This window comes from Acomys russatus, chromosome 16 (genome assembly GCF_903995435.1).
Source record: "Acomys russatus chromosome 16, mAcoRus1.1, whole genome shotgun sequence".
In the NCBI taxonomy this organism is placed as follows: Eukaryota; Metazoa; Chordata; class Mammalia; order Rodentia; family Muridae; genus Acomys; species Acomys russatus.
In genome coordinates, this window is record NC_067152.1 from 34,542,697 (window position 1) to 34,563,987 (window position 21,291).

General features: G+C 40.2%; 1 protein-coding gene across 1 annotated transcript in view; it reads left to right on the plus strand.

Moving 5' to 3' along the window:
* The window catches only part of Cep112 (centrosomal protein 112), a 444,738-nt gene that overhangs the window by 66,043 nt on the left and 357,404 nt on the right, over positions 1-21,291 (plus strand). The window contains exons 10-14 of the mRNA XM_051158947.1: positions 461-579; positions 3,420-3,563; positions 18,673-18,827; positions 19,118-19,247; positions 19,866-19,958. Coding sequence (XP_051014904.1) covers positions 461-579; positions 3,420-3,563; positions 18,673-18,827; positions 19,118-19,247; positions 19,866-19,958 — 641 coding nt within the window. The remainder of the gene's footprint in view (positions 1-460; positions 580-3,419; positions 3,564-18,672; positions 18,828-19,117; positions 19,248-19,865; positions 19,959-21,291) is intronic.

Consider the following 21,291-nt stretch of genomic DNA (forward strand, 5'->3'; position numbering starts at 1 on the left):
AGTAGCCTGCAGAGGGGTTGGTGTGTTTATAGTAGAGTTTTAAGATGTGGAAGAGACAAGAGATGGAGCTACAGAGTAGCTGGGTCATAAAGAGGCATTTTCCCTGTTAGAGCCTTTGGCCATACCCTTTAGGGGAGTAGGACATGAGCATGATTCCCTGCCTCGCACTCCTTGTGAGTTTGCACTGCTGAGTAGACTCTTTAAGGTGACAGAGGCTGCATTGGAGAAGAAGTGCATGAGGCTAATCTGCTGTTTAAATGTCCTAGGGAGAGAGGAAAGACCAACCAAGCTCATCTATGGTTATAGAAATGGCCAAAAAGCAGTATAATAAGAGGAGTTTTAGAAAAGTAAGAGTTAGTGAATAATTAAATTATCTGTTAAATATATCATTATATTTAGATAGCAAATTCTGATGTAGTTCCTAGAACTGGTTTAACTATATTTTCATAATTTTTGACAGTTCAGATCCTTATACGTGACTGTCAAGTTATCAGAGAAACTAAAGAAAATCAGATAACAGAACTGAAGAAGATATGTGAGCAAAGCACAGAATCTCTGAACAACGATTGGGAAAAAAAGGTAAGCTCCAAAAGTCAGCGCATGAAGTGTGGAGTGTGCATCTGAGAAGGACGCACTCTGCAAGTGTGGAAAATGCCTGAAAATCCAAAAGGAACTAGAAATAGCTAGTGCACGTGTTCTGATATGTTTGCTTCTCAAAGGCTATAGTCTAGAAAGTCTTTATTTTAAAGTCATATTTTTTGCTTATTTTTAATTAATTAATGATTTGCATTTTTCATAGCCAATAAGTTTTAAGTAAAATGACTATCGGAAATAGTGGTTTCAATTTGGGATTGGGTCATTTCTCTCCTAAAATGCCCAGACTGAAGTTTATAGTGCAAACTTGTTTCTATGTGAGTTAAATTCCTAGTGGATAGTTCCTGCCTTCAGGCACTGGGGAAGCACCGAAGTGCTGGTGCTGGGGCTAAGTGATCATTTGGGTCACTTTTGGTACTAAGTATAGCCCTGGCATGAAAACACAGACTTCAGCCAAATTACAGATTCAGCACTCAGCTGTGAAGGAGTGCTTACTGTCAGTTTCTAAGCAAAATCGCAATAGTTTGATTTTTACCAATGAAGACTCTGGAGTCAGATGCTGTGGTGAAAACCTACTAGCTGAGCGAGGCTGAGAAAGCACCAGTTAACCTTCCTACTCAGCTCATGTCCCAGAAGGAAAAGGCCAAAACCCCAAAGCCCAGGGGGAAAGGCCTGCTGTCTCACCTGATAGCATAGGAGGAAACCCAAAGCCCAAAGCCAGGGGGAAAGGCCTGCTGTCTCACCTGATAGCATAGGAGGAAACCCAAAGACCTTTTCTTCTTCTTCACGCTGTCTTAAATATCCTGACCCCCAATGTCCCTCCTTTCTGTTTGCTCGTAAGCTGGTTTCTTGCTTCACCTCTTGATATAGAGTTAACGTCATTAAATCCAGTGTACAGAAAGCTCTTGAATTAAAGGTATGTGCTAGGGCCGAGCCACACCATAACTACCCGTTTACCATAAACAGAATGTTCTTGGATTAAGGGCTTGTGCTAGGGCTGAGCCACTCCACAACTAGAAATAGGTTTTTACAGTTCACAATCTCAGGGTTCACAATGAGATCAAATGTCCTGCAACAGCTTATAGTAGTCAAAACTGCCTGTATGAAATTAGCAAAACTGAAGGCTCTTCTTTTTAAAAACCCATATACATATGGACTTTCTTTATTTATAATAAACTACGTACATTAAGAACAGTTATGGTGATGAGGATGAAAACTAGATAGTTACAGTTTCACAGTTAAGCTTAAATTGCTTAGCACTTAAGAAAACGTGTTAAGGTCTAGAAAGATTTTTTTTTAAGTTGATAAATACCAAAGGCTCTTCTGGATGTCTATTTCTGAGCATCCCTGCTCATCTTACTGAGCTGCAAACTGGAATGAAGGTTGCTGGGACTCTTACCAGTCTGGGACTGAGTCTCGCCTGCTTTCTGCTTCTGGTTCTCAGTATGACTCAGCCTCCTGTTCCTCTAGTTCTTCTTGCCAGATGGGAATCCTCCCTGCCTTCGTGAGCCCTTGCCTTCCTCCTCCTGTTCATGCACAGTGAGTCAAAAGCATCTGCTAGACACCGTGAACTCCTGCTTCCCCATCTCATGACTAGCCGTGGGTTCAGGAAATGTAAATTAGGTTTAGATTCTCAGAAAGAGGAAAGGAGTGACATGGGCTAAGAGCAGTTTTCTGCCTCTATGCTAAAGCTCATCACTGAAACCTGTCTGGGCCTCCACTTTTGGCATCAGCTCCTTTACCTTAGTTCACAGTGATTTTTGTTAAAGCTTCATGCATTTAAGCAACATAACATAAGCCTATTGACCAATTAAGACCATTGTACGTGGCACTTGCGATATACAGTCTTTCTTAGTTATCAGCCTTACACTGTGTATTCCACTTAAAAACACAATCTTTGTGTTTGCTGTTTATATTGCTTATAGAATGCCAAACAAGTTTCTTAATGGGAGTTTGGGGCATATTTTTATTTTTTATTTTTATTTTTTATTTCTTATGTCTTTTTTCCCCTCTCTATACCAATCTCTTCCAACACACCAACACCAGGTAGGAGAGAAAGGTTAGTGGGGAAAAGGGCATAGTTTTCTTTAGCAACTTCCTGCCGTTTAGGGTCAGTGGGTTCCTTGGGGCAAAGTCTAATCTTCAACTTCTTGTCAAATGCACCAACAGCAACCAGGAGCAGCACGGGGTGCACCAGCAGCCTTCCTCTTTCCAGGAGCCCCAGTCTCTCTCTGGGTTTGGCATTTATTCCCACTGGCAAAGACCACGCCCCCACACAAAGTAGTTCCTAGCCGACAAAGATCACGCGCCCACTAGTGAGGCAATTATCAGCTGTGGACAAACTGGAGCAATCCCTGTATCCTACACCTGGGATTAAAACAAAAACATGCTTACATATCATAACCCAAGACTTCCACAACAGGAATTTACATAAGCGAGGAAGCATTTCCCCATTTGTATTGTACAAATCAAATAAATGATACAGACCTTGAGTTGCTGTTCACAATGAAGGACAATAATATTGTTAATATTTCTGGTTTTCTGTTTGTATTTTGAAGATTACTCATAATGTAGTTTAATTGAGAATTATACTATCTATCAGATTTATTTACTTTCTATACAAGAAAGAAAGTTTCCTCACTATTTGCCCAGCTATTGACATTTCTGTTCAGGAAAGCAGAGAAAAGTTTGTATGCTCTTTGTATGATATTTTTGCTTGTTCAAATTGCTTTATAGATATAAATAGGTGTGTATTGGGAAACACTTTTTGATTTTCAAAATGACATATCCCATGGTAGTGAAGGCCTCTTGACCTCACTGTGCAGCTTCACAGTGCTGTAGCCGAAATGGAAAAGGAAAAATTTGAGCTTCAAAAGCGACATACTGAGACTATTCAGGAATTGCTGGAGGACACAAATGTACGTCTGAATAAAATGGAGGGAGAGTACATGGTGCAGACACAGTCCACAGTAAGTGCTTTTCTTTTCTCCGTTTGACACATCAATCTTATTTTTCATGTCCTCATGCTTTACTGATATGTACTTTACATAAAGTTGTTATTAAATTTAGAAGAAGAGCTTTATTTTCTTAAGGGATACAATGACAGCTGGCAGCCCTAGAAGTTCACTAAGAGGCTGGACTCAATTCTTCAATGCTACTTCTGTTTCTTAATCACTTACAAGTGGTTGCAAATCTTTTTTCATTAACTTTTAGTTCAGAAATAATGACTTTATTTTAAAAAGTTTAAACTGAAAATATTTAAAGTTGGTGTGAAATAAGTTAGAAGTGTTACTACCCTGACACATTCTCTTAGCAGGGCATCTTGACTGACGCACGATCTACAGCCCAGCTGCATAAATCTCAAATCCTTAGCAGTTTGGATGTCTTCTTAATTTTTTGAATGTTAAGTCTTCTCATTTCTGTGATAAGAAAACAAAAATAAGTTGTTGGAAATATTAAATTGATATATAAATGAAGTTACATAATAAGATTTTAATATTTAGTTGTTGATATTGTCATTGAAAATGTAACGTAAGAATAATAGCATTATATAAGTAAAAAGGAAAGATTGTTTAAGAAACTAACACTTGCTGAGGATGGGATTTTTGGCTTCCATTCCTTGTAAAAATGACAGGAAAGAGATGAAAAAGCCAGAAAGGAAGATGGAAAAGAACACAAGAGGTTAATATGATTTTTGGTGTTTATATTAGTTACATTTATGTCTTTGTGACAGAATACTGTATAGAAACTATGTAAGGAAAGTCATTTGGCTGACTGGCAGAGGGTCTCAGTCTGGGCCACAGGGAAGACCTGTGCAGTTCATGTGACAGAGGCTCCTTATGTACAGTAGGCTAAGGAGCAGACCAGGATATAGAAAGCAACCTTCAAAGGCAGCTAGCCAGGGTCCCCCTCCAAAAAGGCAGCCAGCCAGGGTCCCCCCTCCAAAAAGGCAGCCAACCAGGGTCCCCCCTCCAAAAAGGCAGCCAGCCAGGGTCCCCCCTCCAAAAAGGCAGCCAGCTAGGGTCCCCCTCCAAAAAGGCAGCCAGCCAGGGTCTCCCCCTCCAAAAAGGCAGCCAGCCAGGGTCCCCCCTCCAAAAAGCTTCACAGGCTCCTGAAACAGAAACCTGGAGACCAAACTTTCAAAACACAACCCTTTGGGACACAGTTCAGATTCAACTCATACTAGCATTGGAAATGCAGTGGAGAAGTTGACACTGATTTGACATGTTCAAGAAAGCACAGGACTCTGGGATGCATAACTGAGTTGTTCCACCCAGCCTGAGGAGGCCTCAGGCATCTTAGCAGGTCTGCAATATTGGCATTGCTAGATGTGTAAGGAGCAGCAAGGGTTAGGGCACGAGGTCATTGATAACAGTGCGCCTTCATTTGCATCTGGTTGCAATGTCTCTGCTGCAACTTTTTAAATGAGACAATGAACAACAACAGGATGTGAGGTCTGTACTGTCTCTCCCATTTTATGGAGCTAGGTTGCCTGACTTATAACTCCTTAGATAGCACTGGGTGATTTTCTGGAGAGAAGAAAGTTTTCTGCAGTTTGCTAAGTGTGGTGGACAGATTCCCCAGACTCCTCGAAGGCCTTTGAATTTTTGGAGCAGCAGGCTGTAAAGCACCACTGCCCACCTTTCAGAGAAAAAAGTGAAAAACCAAGTTGCTTATAAGGAAAAGAGTATCAATATGCCTTTACATTTTTACTCAATAGAAAATGGTGGGGCCATGCCTATAAGGTGCATACTAGAAAAAAATTTGGCCCCTCATGCTTTCCAAATGAATAATTTTAAACATTAGCAGAGTCCTGGGCTTCACATATGTTAAATGTCACTATGGTGTTTCTAGAAATAGCATTTGGCATTATTTTGAGCCCTTTAAATTTTTTTATTCTTTTGTTATGAGAAATGTATTCCTGGACATTATTTTTTAAGTCTTTTATTTTGCATTTTCTATCTCCTTGTAATTTCTCACTGTTCTTTTTTTTTATTATTAATTTATTCTTGTTACATCTCAATGTTTATCCCATCCCTTGTATCCTCCCATTCCTCCCCCCCCCCATTTTCCCATTATTCCCCTCCCCTATGACTGTTCCTGAGGGGGATTACGTCCCCCTATATATTCTCATAGGGTATCAAGTCTCTTCTTGGCTACTTGCTGTCCTTCCTCTGAGTGCCACCAGGTCTCCCCCTCCAGGGGACATGGTCAAATGTGAGGCACCAGAGTACGTGAGAAAGTCGTATCACACTCTCCACTCAACTGTGGAGAATATTCTGACCATTGGCTAGATCTGGGAAGGGGTTTAAAGTTTACCTCCTGTATTGTCCTTGGCTGGTGCCTTAGTTTGAGCGGGACCCCTGGGCCCTCTCACTGTTCTTTAGTTCTGTCTGCTGAAAGCTTCTTATTTGCTTGTGTTTTTGTCAACTCATTCTTTAATAGGTTTCTTTTGCTTATTGCATGTATTATACTTCTTATTTCAACTATTTTTTTCATGCCCTGTATTTTCACTTGACTCTAAAAAAAATCCTCCTAACCAATTTCCTCTTGTGTCATTTTTAAATATCACCTTGAGTATATTTATTAAGGCTAGATATATCTGGTCTAATTATCCTTAGACTGTTATAATTTTCTATGTATTATAAATGAGATGATACATAATGTTGTCCTGGTAAGCTTTTACTGTCAACTTCACACAACCTACAGTCACCCGGGGGGAAGAAATTTCAACTGAAGAGTTGTCTAGACCAGATTGTCTTGTGGCCATGCCTACGAGTAATTGTTTTGGTTTATGGTTGATGAGGGAGAGCCCAGTCCATTATGGGCGGCACCAACCCTCGGGAGATGGTTTGGTATATGTAAGGATGCTTAATCGTGAGCTAGTGAGTGAGCCAGTAACCAGCATTCCGCCATAGTCTCTGCTTGATTTCTTGTTTGTGCTCCTGCCTTGACTTCCCTCAGTGATAGACTATGACCTGGAAATGGAAGCTGAAATGCTCCTTTTCTCCTGTGTTGCTTTTGTTACGGTGTTTATCACAGTAACAGAAAGCAATCTTGGACAATTGTATTGTTTTAAAAATAAGTTGTGTTGACATTCCTTCAATATAGCTTTCTTTCATAGGTCTCAGTTATTTTGAACTGTGACCTCATGTCCCTGCGGTTTGTCATTCGGATATGTATTTGAGAAAGTAGGAGATCAAGGTCTTTTATTGCTCAATTAGAGGCGTGTGCTGTCTAGTTTTATGTCAACTTGACAAAATCTAGAGTTGTTTGGGGAAGAAGGAATGTCAGTTTTGAAAATGGTCCCATCAGATGAGCCTACAGGCAGCCTGTGGTGTGCTTTATAAAAAAATATGTGAGGGCCCAGCTCCCTGTGGGCTGTGCTGCCTGGTCTGGTGGTCCTTGGCTATGTAAGAAGGCAGGCTGAGGAAGGTGTAAAGAGCAAGGCAGTCAGCATTTCTCCATGACTTCCTGCTGTGATGGACTGTAATGTACAAGTGGAAGCAAAATAAACCCTTTTCTCCTCAAGTTGCTTTTGGTCCTGGTGTTTTATTTCAGCAATGGAAAACAAACTAAGTAAGAGCTTGTTCAAGTGAGGAGATGGTAGTCCTCAGGGTAGAGACTTCTGAACAGGCCCGTTGGTAGCTTCCCATAGGTAAGATGCAGGCCTCGCCAATCTTCAAGGAGTGTAATGTGGGAGAAGCATAGTGTGCCGAGATGATGACACTCATCTGATGGGCTTAGAGGGAGAGGGGAGTCTTTCTATGAAGGACGCCCTAACCTCATCACATTTATTCATCCTTTGATGCATTTTCTGTGTTTTCTCTCCCTCCTATTTCCCCTGCCCCCAGCTCCACCCCTTTCTCTTTCTCTTCTTTCTTCATCTCCTTCCAGTTTTTTCTCTCTTCTCTTCCTGTTACTTTCCTTCCTTCCACTTTCCCTTTTCCTGGACTTTTCCCCTTCTGTTTTTTTTTTCCTTTCCCATTATCTTTCTCTTTCTTTTCATTTGTTTGAAAAAAGGTCCAGGTCTCCCTCAGACTAGCCTGGTATTTACTGTGTTGTTAGGGCTAGCCTTCAACCTGAGCCTCACCAGTGCATTGCCATGTGAGCCCTACTTTGTGTCTTCTTAAACAAATCTCTCTCTGCTGAGAGTGCAGGTCATTTTACCTATATGCTTTACTAAAAGTTGTGAAGTTTTGCTTTTACACGAGTTTTTCATCTCTGTGGTTGTTACTTTGTTGTGGTTAGTGAAAGATTGGACTCGAGCCTCACTGTTTTTGTATGGATGACTACTGTTGTTTTCCAGTGTCACCTTTGAGTCACTGTTTCCTCTCTCTTGATGTCTTGGCTATTGTGTATGTAACTGCCCTTCAATGAAGGTCTTCATTGTTTATGGTCAGCTAGTTTCTCTGGCTTAGCCGACATCATCACTGTAGCCTATAGTTACTCTCGACGTTCAGTGAGGAGGTCTGTCTGTCTTGTTGAGCAGATTGTCCTGTCTGAACCCTTTCCTTTGATGGTTACATTTAGCATCCGCTCTCCATGTTCATAAAGAAACTGAACTTGGGGAGTATCTTTTCTTTATTAATCAAATAGTATAAATGTATAAATTTGTTTAATAGTAGAATTTTTAATTTTATGTATTATGTATCATAAATTATACATAATTTTATGTTGAACCTAAGAGGTCACTGTCAGAGAATTCATTCCATTTTTGAAACTTTTGAAGCATCCAGAAAGTTAAATTTAAAAATTACATTCAGCTTTGTCATAGTTAATAATAATAAGTACAGAGAATCATGGAAAGGGCAGGCCTAGGTCCAGGCTCATCGGTCTGCTCAAAGTTTGTGAGCATCTCCTGATCTAATTACTAAACCAGGAAAAATTCAAGACCTCACCTGGAAACAGGACTGTCAGGGAGAATTAGGTCCTCTATTGGATTGTGCAGTCAGTAGTTTTGCTTTTCTGTTGAGTCTTGTTTTGTTATATGACCATTTATTGTAATTTTGTCTATGCAATTTATATCTTTTGACATTGGTAGTAAATTTCTAATAGTAGTTGCATAGATAAAACTTTCTATTTCTAAACAGATCCTAAAACATTATCTCTAGTCCTAAGTGTTTTGTTCTGTTTTCTTGTGCTAGTAACTGAGTAAAGGCAACTGTACTGCCATGGACTGTATCTCTGGCCCTCCAGCCCTCATTTCTTTACATGATTAATCTCATAGAGGTTGTAAAGTAAATGCCCATACTTCCTAAGACTTAATGAAACCACATCTCTGGCACTTCATACCAAGGTCACGTGCCTTTCCCAACTTTCCCACTTTTTAAACAACTTTCTCCTAATTCCACTTTTTCTCATTATTCTCTCAGCACATTGGATTCAAACCAGAAAGATTTGTGCTTCTTGCCACTTCTTACCTTATTTAGGTCTTTTTTTCTTTTTCTCCTGAGTCATTCTTGTACTTTTCTGAAGTTTTCCCTGGATCGCCTCTCTCTCTTCCGTTTCCACAGTTACCAGTGGAGTTCAGGCCCCTGTTGCCTCATCTCTGGATTCTTTGAATTACTTATCAGTTGCTCTCTCTGTCTTCCCCTGCTCCATATATGTGAAATGCAAATTTCCCCATGATCAAGAGCTGCGTTTCTACTCTAATATCCATAGTAATTTCTGCTTATAAATGATGTTTATTTAAGAAGTGTAACCTACTCTACCAAGCCAAGCAGGAACTCCTAATTTTTGTGTATCTAAGGTAACCTCTCCTCCTGCAGTCACAGAACCTATCCCTACTTCCTTTGCATACCACTGAATTCCCCTGTATTGTCTTCCTCAGCCTGCAGAACAGGAATGTGCATCAGCATCCTCTCCTCCATATTTTTTATCTCAGTTTTAGGGCACCACTATTTTATATTCATTCAACTCTTTCACATATCCCATCTTAGTCTTTCAAAGATGACTCTGGCCAATTGTTGTTGTCCTTTTTAATTTCTTTTAGTTTTTATATTATAATATAATTTCATTTCCTCTTCCTGTTTTCTCTCCAAACCTTCCCATTTACTACTCCTTGCCATCTTCCAAACTCGTGTCGTCTTGGGGCTTGTCTTTACAACTTTGCATTTTGATTGGTTGAGGTTTTCTTTAATGATCTCGGTTATGAGAAGTTTCCTAGATGAAGACCACACTTACCTGTGGGTATAAGGACAGTTACTTAGAATGTAGCTAGGGTCATGCTGTTTTAGTAAAGTGATGGTTATAGGTTCCCCTCCAACATCCATGACTTCACTAGCTATAGCTAGTTGGCTAGGTCTCCAGTACCAGGCATGTTTTACCTCATGTCGAGTGGGTCTTAATTTCAGCCAGAGAGCTGTTAGTCACCACTAGTACACTCTTAGTATTGTCTTTCTGTGCTTGTGATTCACAGGTGTCATAGCTGCGTGGGGCTGTTGGTTGTTCTCTTTCTTTGGAAGCTTGCTTGGCTCCTTCTGGTACCATGAAAACTAGCTCTGGAGAGGAGGCATTTAGGTCAGTTCCAGGCCAGGAGCCCCTGTGCTGAAGTGTATGGTATCTTCAACTGTAAGGACTCATACCTTCCGCTTCTGTGGGAACAATCAAGAGCCATAGCAGTACTCTGTAATGTTTGGGAGTTTCTTGGACAAAACTGATCAAAACATCAAAAGAGGAGTTCTCATGCCTTGTATTGGGGTTTTGTTAGATTGTCTTTGTCTATTGGCAAGAACATTGTCAGCCCAAATGGGAAAAATTCTTTATATGTATATACACACACAAAGACTTGTATGTTATAGATGTCTTAGTATTGTAAAAAAATGTATTAATTTGGAGGGTTTTTCTATTCACCCATTCTAGCTCCCAAATAAAGGACACGGAGACTTATTATACTTATTTAATAAACTATAAGCTCAGTAACTGGGCAGATATGATTTATACTAATTTTCTAAGCTAGTCTGGGTACTTCCAAGCCACACATCCCAGGTTACTTGCCAATACTGGTGCTGTCTGGATTCCATCTGCTCCATAAGGCTATGCCTCTTCTCTCCATCTTCCCCTCCCTTTGTGATCCCTATCTGAGACCCCAAGTCTGGGAACAGAAACTTCATCAACCTCTCCTAGGCCCAATTGCAGGCTGCCCAGCTTTTTTAATTAACCAATCAGAGATAATTGGGGAGCAAAGTTTACAAAACATTGCTCAGAGTATGTGACAATGCCCATGTCCAGACCAAGCAGATCTCAGGGCATGGAAGTCAGCATCTGAATACACAGAGCACCAGACCAACCCTCAACATGTTAGTTTAGGTTTTTATTGCTGTGATGAAACTCCATAGCCAAAGCAAGTTGGCGAGGGAGGAATTTATTTGCCTTACACTTCCACATTGTAGTCCCTCATTGAAGGAAGTCAGGACAGGAACTCCAATAGGGCCAGAGCCTGGTGGCAAGAGCCGATGCAGAGGCCATGGAGAAGTGCTGCTTACCAGCTTGTTCATCATGGCTTGCTCAGATTAGAGTTCTCAAATTACAAGGATTCTCTTATAGAACCCAGAACCACCAGCCCAGGGATGGCACCACCCACCATGGGCTGGGCCCTCTCCTATTAATAACGAATTAAAATAAAATAACTTACAGCTGGATCTTATGGAAGCATTTTCTCAATTGAGGTTCCTCCTTTCAGATAACTAGCTTGTGGCAAGTTAACAACAAAAAAATCAGGACAATATGGTTTATTTTTTAGATTTGACTTTTTCAGTCATCCATACTGTATTTACTCCTCTCTTTTTCTTTTGACATTATGTACTTAAAAATTATTCACTTAGCTGGGCACTATGGCTCATACCTGTAATCCTAGCACTCAGGAAGGTAGAGGCAGGCGGATCTCTCTGAGTTTGAGTCTAGCCTGGTCTACAAAGTAAGTCCAAGGCTACACAGAGAAACCTTGTCTTGAAAAACCAAGAAGAAGAAAAATCCTCACTTGAGTATAGAATTGTGTAAAAACAGTGTGTTCTCAGAATTTAAGGTAGATAAAGAGTTGACATCACACATTTTCCTTCTTAATTTAAAAAGTTAATGACATTTTGCACTCAAATGTTAGTTCATTAAATATAGATCTTAATGCAGAGGAAGCTTTGACTTAGTATCAATACCTGTCTGCATCTCAGAAATCACGGCAACCTTTCCCAATTGTTAGATCTCTACAAGTGTTCTCTCAAGAATTGTAATGGTTATCTTTGTCCTTTTCTGTTTTATTGGCTCACCTCTCCTCCCCCTTCTCCTAGTGGTTGCTTTAATCTTTTTTCTATTTCTGAATCCTTTCCCTGACTTCCATTCTTCGTCTCCTTACTGATAATTTGCCGCCCAGGCTCTGCTTCCCTGCCCCTAGCAATGGATTGCCTGGTGGATTTGGAGAGGGGAAGTGAGGCAAGAACAGCTGGGAGTAACGAGGCCTCTGGTGGTGGTGAGCATGACTAGAAACAGACTTCTTGGGAGAGAGACAGCTTCAGTGAGACAGCTTGTTTAATGGGGGAGAGCAAAGCATACTTAAGCCTTTGGGGGAGGTAGAGGCTTTCAGGGTGAGTATACATCAGTGGCTGGAGGCAGGGTGTTATGGGTGCCTTATTTGCAAGAAGAGGAACCAGGTGTTGCTGGGCATTACCTCCTAAGGAGAGAGGAAATTTAACCTGGTGTATGACTCTTCCAGGGGGGCAACAGGGCTGTGTGCTCTGGGATACTTAGGTCTGCAGAAGGAAGGCTCCTATTCCTTCTGATCTCAGGGTGAGATTTCTGGGGTTTGGACATGCTCACTCTTGCTCTAGGCTGGCTTCCCCAGTTCTCTGGCTCCCCCACTTCTACAGCTCCCCAGCCCCACAATAATTATTCTATTTGACGCTGGTTCAGAACCACATAATTTCTGTCAATCCTCACAGTCAGTACCACGCAGACTGGTTTTGTTCATTTGTTGTTGTTGTTGTTGGAATTGTCATCTGCCCGCCTGCCTCTTTATCTGTCTGTCTGTCTGCCCATCAATCTCCTATCTTCTATCTGTATTATCTAGCTACCTGTTTACTGTCTAACAGTCATCTGTATTTTACTTACATGTTGTTTGAATTGTTTGCTAAGGGGTTCTCTGAAGAAACAATCTTTGATAATCCTGTGAAATATGGTCTTAGGTGTGTTGCAGTTAGTGTGGATCTCTGATATGAGCTGCACTTGGAACCTGGAGAATATGCTGACTTCCATACGTAGGGACTGGTAGGGGGTTAATTGTTTCTCTCCCCATTATTTATGAAGTAATTTGGAGTCTATTATTTTATATAATTTTATGAGTCCAGAATAGGGATTGTTATATAAAGATAAATATAATTTGGTGGAATTAAAAAAAAAAATCAGCCTCCAGAAATCATAATAAACCCAGAACAGAAAAAATAATCATGAGTATTTTAGGTTGAGATGATTTAAATTTTAGTTGTTATACTGTTTATAGCTGAGATACTGAATGAAATTTAAGTTAAAAGACCTGCTAATATTGCCACTTAAAAGGTGGGATGGGTAATGACTTGGGGATTTTTATTTCTAGAGCATTCTAGGTATATACATTTTTTAAATGTTATTTATTTTTATGTACTTGAACATTTGGCCTACATGTGTGTATGTGCATCATGTGAATGCTGAGTGTAGGTGCCATTTTAAGGGGACATAGGTCTCTTAGCTACTGCCTGCTGGCAAGGGTTGTTGGAATCTTTGGGAAATACCAATCTCAGCCCTCAGGATACCTAGCAGTCTAGCAACAGCAGAAAAGAGAAGCCCTAGCTTTCTCTTTCTGGGCGCTCGTGTTTTTACCCTCTCTGAGTCCTCAGAATTAAGCTCTATCTAACTGGCAAACACCCCACCCTGCATGAGGCTGTTACCAGCTGAGGATAAAATGAGATAGTCCCATATCCTACACTTGGGATTAAAACAAAAACATAGCTGAATTTTTAAAGAAACCAAAACTTCCACTACAGCTTGGAGCTCATGGAGGCCAGAAAAGAACAACTGGATCCCTCAGAACTGGAGTTCTGTGTCGGTAGTTGTGACCCACCATGTGGGGTCTGGGAACTGCAAGATCAGCCAGTGTTCTTACCTACGAGTCACTGCTTCGTCCTCTTTACATTTTTTAAGTGGATTGCTTGGGGATAGACAGATTGGCTCAGTGGTGAGAAGGCTTACTGCACTGATGTTGGGTTGCTCACAATTTCTCCAGTGGAGCTTACATAACTCGTTTTGTTTTCTATAGGCACCTCTAGCAACAAATGTATAGGGCAGGGGGCACAGACACCTACAATAAATAATTAAAAACCTGATTTTTTTGAAGATTATTTTTGTTGTTGGTTTTTGTGTGTGTGTGTGTGTTTTGTTTTTGTTTTTGTTTTTGAGACAGGGTTTCTCTTGTAGTCCTGGTTGTCCTGGACTCACTTTGTAGACAAGGCTGGCCTGGAACTCACAGTGGTCTGCCTGCCTCTGCCTCCCGAGTGCTGGGATTAAAGGAGTGTGCCACCACGCCCGACTTTAGTTGTATTTTAAAACTGATATCTTTTTACATTAAGCTAAGCCGTCCAAGGTATATATATTTAAGACCTGATTGGGTAACGCGTGAGCTAAGGGGAATTTTGTGATACCGGGTTGTTACTGTCACTACTCTGAAGAGTATCTACAATGTTCCTGAGTCTTATTTCACTTGCAGTAAGCCGCTCAAAAGGAGCTCAGAAATGAGCAGGTTCACCAGCTCACCCTGTCATCCTACGGTACTCATGCAAGACCGTGTTCTAGCAGTCACATTTTAACACAAATCTTACCTTAACCAGTAGCTAATAGCAGCAACAATGAGGGGACTGAAGAGATGGCTCCGTGGTAAAGAACATTGGCTGCTCTTGTAAAGACCTGGGATTGGTTCCTACTACCTACATGGTAGTTCACAAATGCCCGTAAGTCTAGTTCCAGGGGGTCTAATGCCCTCATCTGGCCTCCGCAGATGCCAAGCATATGGTAAACATGTGTACATGAAGGTAAACACTCATACAGATAAACAACCACAACAAAAAAGAAAAACAAAAACAGAAAACCTTAACAGCAAAAAGAATTTCTGGGGCTAAGAAAGAGACCTTAGGCAGTAGTTTCAGTATGCCATCTTGCTTTTCTTTGTGTAGCTTGTGTCATGACATGACCTCTCCCTCCGAACTCTGTCTTCATGTTCACTTTCTGATGTCAGAGCAGAGCACCACTGCTTTGTGGTGATCTGATGGACACAGTAGAGTGGGTTTGGGTCAGAAGATACTTAAATCACGCTCCATTCTGCTGCTTACCATTTTGCCAGAAGGCTAGTGTGGGCAAGACAGCTATGCTAAGTTTCACTTTTCTCATAGTTAAAGTTACATTGGTAATTCCTACCTCATAGCTTGGGGAGGATGTCAAATAGCCTACTGCTTGCTAGCACGTGTTGACACTTTACATGCTCATCATCTTCTATGTGGTAGGCTGGGTGTTGCCAGGAGTTATGGGCAGGTCATACATACATCCTAGGTGTAGCACATAGATGTGATTCTATAGATAGATAAGGTAAAACAGGTGGACAAGGCCTTCAAAAGCCTCAGAGTCCTACAGAATATGGTAGTTAAAGATGTTCTTTATTGGTTTAAGGATTCTTTGACAGTAAGACAGGTTAACTCCCCTGTCTTCTTACCCACATACACCCTCTTGGTGTCTTCAGCCTTCCCCCTTCTGCTTTGACTGCCTTCACCCTCATCTCACAGATGCTCCCCAACCTCTCATGCTCCTTTGTTTCTAAGTGGCTCCTACTGACACTCCAACTTACATCCACTTAATCCAAAAATTCCGGCCTGCAATTGATTTGCATATGAGGAGATACAGAGTTTCTTCTGGGGCTTTAGGTTACTTCCCTCAGTATAATAGTCTTGCCAGTACTATACAAGATTTTCAGTTTCCCCACATCCTCATAGCATTTGTTATTTTCTTTTTTGAAATTGTATTATTATTTTTAATTTGTTCACTTTACATCCCAGTTGTAGCCCCTTTCCTCATTGCCTCTTGGTCCTACCTTCCCTCCCTTCCTCCTCCCCTAGTCCTCAGAAAGGGGAGCCCTCCTTCCCTAACATCTGACCTCAGCCTATCAAGTCCGATCTACACTGCTTGTATCCTCTTCCTCAGTGGCCTGGCAAGACTACTCCACCCGGGGGAAGTGATTAACAAGTAGGCATCATAGTCCATGTCAGAGGGAGCCTCTACTCCCCACATTATGGGCCCCTCAAGGAGACTGTGCAGCCTGTCTACTATATCTGAGCAGAGAGTCTACGTCCTCACCATGCATGGTCCTTGATTGGTGCATCAGTCTCTGCAGCACCCTCTCTTCTGCCCAGAATTGCTGGCTCCATTGGTCTCCTTGTGGAGCTCCTGTCCCCTCCAGGTCCTTCTATCCCCCAACTCTTCCATAAGACTCCCTGTGCTCCACCCCAACGTTTCTCTGAGTCTCGGCATCAGCTTTGATAGCAGGCATAGCTACTGACTACATCTTATTCACAAATACCTGTTTTAGGTCCCATAAAGTTTAACAGTTGATTAATATCCAAATTAAAATTTCAAGTTCACTTTATCACTGCTATTAATTTTCAGTGACATCTAACATGTGAGATCACAATACTGTTTCAGTGTCCATCTCTTTTTTTCCTCGAAACAGTGATGTTTTTCTCTCTCATCTTTTTTCCTTCTCTTTTTAAAAAATTTATTATGTATACAGTGTTCTGCCTGCAGGCCAGAAGAGGGCACTAGATCTCATTATAGATGGTTGTGAGCCACCATGTGGTTGCTGGGAATTGAACTCAGGACCTTTGGAAGAGCAGATGCTCTTAACCTCTGAGCCATCTCTCCAGTCCCCTTCTCTTATAAAAGAAGTAGTTTATGCTTTCATCTGAGCACTTCTTCTTCTTTATTGTGTTCAATTTTTATTGTAGAAAAAGATTGTTTTCTGGCTGACAGAGACCCCTTTTCCTTAAGCAAAATTTGTAGGTTTATCTGTATCAGTCCCAGCTCATAGGTCTTGATTTATTTAATTCATAACTAAGTTATTTTCTAAGTTTATGATTGCCACTTGCTTAGTTCTTTTAACCTGGGTAATCTTTGTCTTGACTTCGGAATTATTGTCTCCTATCTCTATATAGTAACCACAACCTCACTTTGTGCAGTGTTTTGCTCAGAGCTTTTGCTATTTCAAGCCTCAGCTATCTTGGCCACGCTCTGCTTTGAGTTTCTTGTCCAGTTCTCACCCATCACTAAGATTAGAAAATAACTCTAGATTTTTTTTTTAAATGAAGGTGGTGTGCAACTTAGAAAATACTGGCTGATTTTTTTGTGGTTTTTTTTTCTTCATCTTCCTTATATCCAATCTGCCTTGGGCATCCTCTTACAACTTCCTGCTAGTTTTTTCAGACTATTTCTGTGTCTTTTAGGTGTTCTTAATGGGAGATCAATGTTTTATAAGCCACCCATCATAAGCAGAATTCCCTCTCCTAGGGTTATTAAGGTGGAGTTGCAGTTCTGTTTTTCCAACATATTGTCTCCTTTTCACCAACTCCCCCAAACAAGAAATACAGATCCCCTTGATTCCACTATTTAAAATCGGAGAGCAAAGGTTCCTTCCTGGTTTTGTGTCACACAGTCATTATCTAGGAGGTGAGGGTGGCTTGGAGTGCAGTCAGACAGTGAGGGTAACTTCTTAAAGGAGCTGCTCAGCTTAGCAGAGGCAGAGTGGGTGCAGGGTTAGAACGAAGCACACATTTGCTCTGTCATTTTAAAAAATGTATCCTGTGAAACAGCTTCATAATTGTCAGTTTCATGCCCTTGTCAGATGTGGTGACAATCTTTAGTGTTATCCATTGTAGAAATAATTATGTAATTATGTAGAAGTATATTGTTGTGGCTTTGATTTACATTAATTTGATGATCGATAGTTCAGCATCTTTTTAACTGTGCCATTTAAAATTTCGTATATTTGGAAATTGTTGCATTAAAATTTAATTCATCTATCTACTCAGTATTATAATGAAGAAAAGGTGATATGAAGAAAGAGTGTTGGGTTTACAAGTAATGTTTAAACTCTTTGTCACGGAAAAACAATAGAAAAGAAATGGCACACTAACCTTTCCTACTTACATTTATCAGAAGTGTAGCTGTTAAAATGAGAACCAGTTGTCTCTCAGCTAGTGCTGGCTTAGCTCAGTTTTGAATAAAGGATTTAGGAGCTCATAAACACCTTTATTCAGGCTTTAAATACAGCCCTGACAAAGTGAAGAATTCAAAATAACTTAAATACCAAATAAAAAAGAGTCACTTTATTTGAATGATGTTTTTGAATACTTTAGAAAAACAGAGAACTGCATTAAATGAAATAAAAAAACTGTTACAGGTTGAAACAAATAAGAATTTATGTGATTAAAATATTCCTATATACTTGCTAATGCTGATGTTACGTGGTATTCCTGGCATTAAAATACAGAGTTATGGATTTCATTTAAAATATCATGATTAAAACCTTAAGTGAAGAAGACAAGACTAAGCTATAGTGAGGCGGCCCAGTGGGACCGCTGTCTGCCTGAGGGCAGGCCTTGTCTTCTTTCCACCCATGGGAGAGTTTCAGACTCAGTACACATCCCATGAGTGAGACAGTAGCTGTATGCATGCAAACATGCTGTTAATTTTAGGTAAGTCAGTTTTAGAAGATTTGCCTAGGCTGGGTGGTGGTTGTTCATGTCTTTAATACCAACACTAGGAAGGCAGAGGCAGGCAGGTCTCTGAGTTCAAAGCCAGCCTGATCTACAGAGCCAGTTCCAGAAGAGAGACAAAGAAACGCTGTCTTGAAAAACAAACAAATATAAAAGTTACTTTAGAGACTTTTTTTTTTTACTACTTTTGAAAATGACTTATTTGTTTTTATTATTCTCGAGGCAGTATTTCTCCTCAGAGTGTTTGCTGGCACATATGGCTGAAAAGCTAGGCTGTGCTGACCACGACTTGCTCTTTTAGAACCACATGATCAAAGAATTGGAGGGCCGCGTGCAGCAGCTGACGGGAGAAGCAGAAAATAGCAATTTACAGAGACAGAAACTGACACAAGAAAAAATGGAGCTTGAAAGGTGCTACCAGATGACGTGTAGTGAATTGCAGGAGTTAAAGACCAGGTAAGTAGCCGGAGTCAGGGGCTGCGCACCAGAGCTCTCACTTGGTAGGTGCCCTGCAGGAGTCCTCAGACTGTGCAGTAGAGCTTATGATGTTCCTACCTAGGCAGGGTTCTTTACCTATTTTTAGAAGTACTTAAAAACATAGTGTTTGAAGCCAGTTTGTGAAAATATGGGTACTTATTTCACATGATGAAAGAGAATATATTTGAACTCAGTTGATTAATTTAGTTGATATCGATTTTAGTGATTGGTTGTAAAATATGTAATTTTTAAAAATCTCATTGTTTTAGGTATAACATACTACATAAAGAGAAAGAACATCTTGTAAATGACTGTGAGCAAAATGTTAAATTATTAAAAACCAAATACGATTCTGACATAAACCACCTGAAACAAGAGCATGCGCTTTCGGCTTCTAAGGTATTGTACATGTAGGAAGCCACATCTGCATGAGTGTTCAGCCATAGGCAGCGCTGTCTCAGCCAGTCATTTCCATTTGCAGTTAGCCCTTTCTTTATTTTGTTCTTTAAGTCACTAGACTCAACATTTGCTGCTGTTCAGAACACTGAAAATGCTAGATGTCTCTTAATAGCAGTTCCTCTAGATTCTTGCCTAAAGCACAAAAGTTTTAAAGAAGAAATTCCTAGAAATGCTTTTTGAAGTGTACTGCAGTGGTGTTACTTTGAAATGTTTATTTTATTCTTATTTTTAAAAATTTAAAAATTTCTATAAAAATTTAACTCAGTGTTACATTTTCATAGCATTAATTGCTATGCAGATTTTGCTATACATTTTTACTTCAAAATATTAATATTTGGCTTTAAATGTTCCCCTATTTACTGTTGAGGTTGGTATCATTCTTACAGTATACTTAAAGATAGATGTAAGCTTATATTGTCTTATAATATTTTTTCATTCAGATTATAGATAACTTAAATCCTGACTGAACTTTCAGGGGTCAAACGGTGGGCTTTATGTTAGCCGGAAGTGTGGATGGTACGAGTCAGTGCTCTGCTCTCTGTTTTTCAATCCTCCTAGACATCTGGTGTGATGGAAGAGTTAGAGCAGAACATCTGTCAGTTAAAACAGCAGGTCCAGGAATCTGAGCTTCAGAGGAAACAGCAAGAAAAAGTGAGTCCTATACTCTGACCGAGAGTCAGCGCTTCTAGTTCCTTGACTTTCTTGATCTATATTTATAAGTTAGAGTCCATTAAAAAAGCCCACAAAAACATAAAAAGTCCTTGTGGACGTAGCCATTTCTGAGTGTATGACTGGCATTTACATAACAGATGAAGATGCTAATATAGAAAATAAAAGACAATTGTTTTGAAAGATCTCTTTTTGAGATTCATTTAGAAATAAAATCTTGAATGTTTTAAAAAATGAGATGTTGAAATTTTTAGGAAAACAGATGAATTTGTAAATTGTAATGTGAAGCATGGGGACCCAAATGCTGAAAGATAAAGCCTGAATGTTCTCTGCCACATGTACGGAGGTCCTAGCCCATGGTGTGTGCTTCTGTGTGTGTATGGGGGAGAATATGGGTAAAAGCTTAAAAACAAGAAAGGAGAGCACAGCGTGGTAAAGCTCGGGGGGGGGGGGGGGGGGGGGGAGGGTGGGAGTTGGGCAAAAGGACATATGGACCATGAAAGAGGAAGTAAAGTGAGGGATGAGAACAAGGGGGCACTGTGGGTAGCAGAGGAGTGGGGAAGATGGAAAGGGAGGAAGTTCTGCTAGTATACTTTGTTAAAAAATGGCATAATCAGGAGGAGATGAGGGTGTGATCAGGCTGTAAAGTGATTAAATAAATAAATAAATTATGGAAAGAGCCACAGTGCTACCTAATATGTTATACGCTAACTTGAAATGAAATTATTAAAATATATAAAATATATAAATTAAATATTTTAATATGTTAAATTTCTAAACAAGAAAGTCCTAATGTTTATTATATGGTATACTGTCAGTAATGTGCATGGGGCACTGGCGTGAACACAGGATATACTAAAGTATAGAAGTATGTATATCTTATTTGCTGTTCTTTCCACAAGTCTTTTTAGTTAGTGTTATATGCCGTCAACTTTTTGTTTGATGTGGAAAAAAACTCTAAGTGTATCACTTTAAAATATTTCTCCCTTTTAAGTTCTCAAACTCCATTGGTTTGCTTCCCCCTTCCTCTTTTTCTCATAGCTTTCCTTCTCTCGTCAAAGAGCGTGAAGAATGAGGGTATGAAGCAGCTTCCTAGTTATCTTGCTGTCTTGACTTAGTCGCTCATTCCTAATCTCACAGTCTTATACGTCTCAGTGACCCTTGTCCTTGAAGACAGCAACCCCTCTATGCAGCGAAGGTTTTATGCCTTGTAATGTAAAGCTGCTCATGTCCCTTCTGTGACTTAGAAAATTAGGTGCCTAGGGCTCTCTTAATGATAAGCAAATGACATGCAAAACTCTGAAGTCAAGTTTGA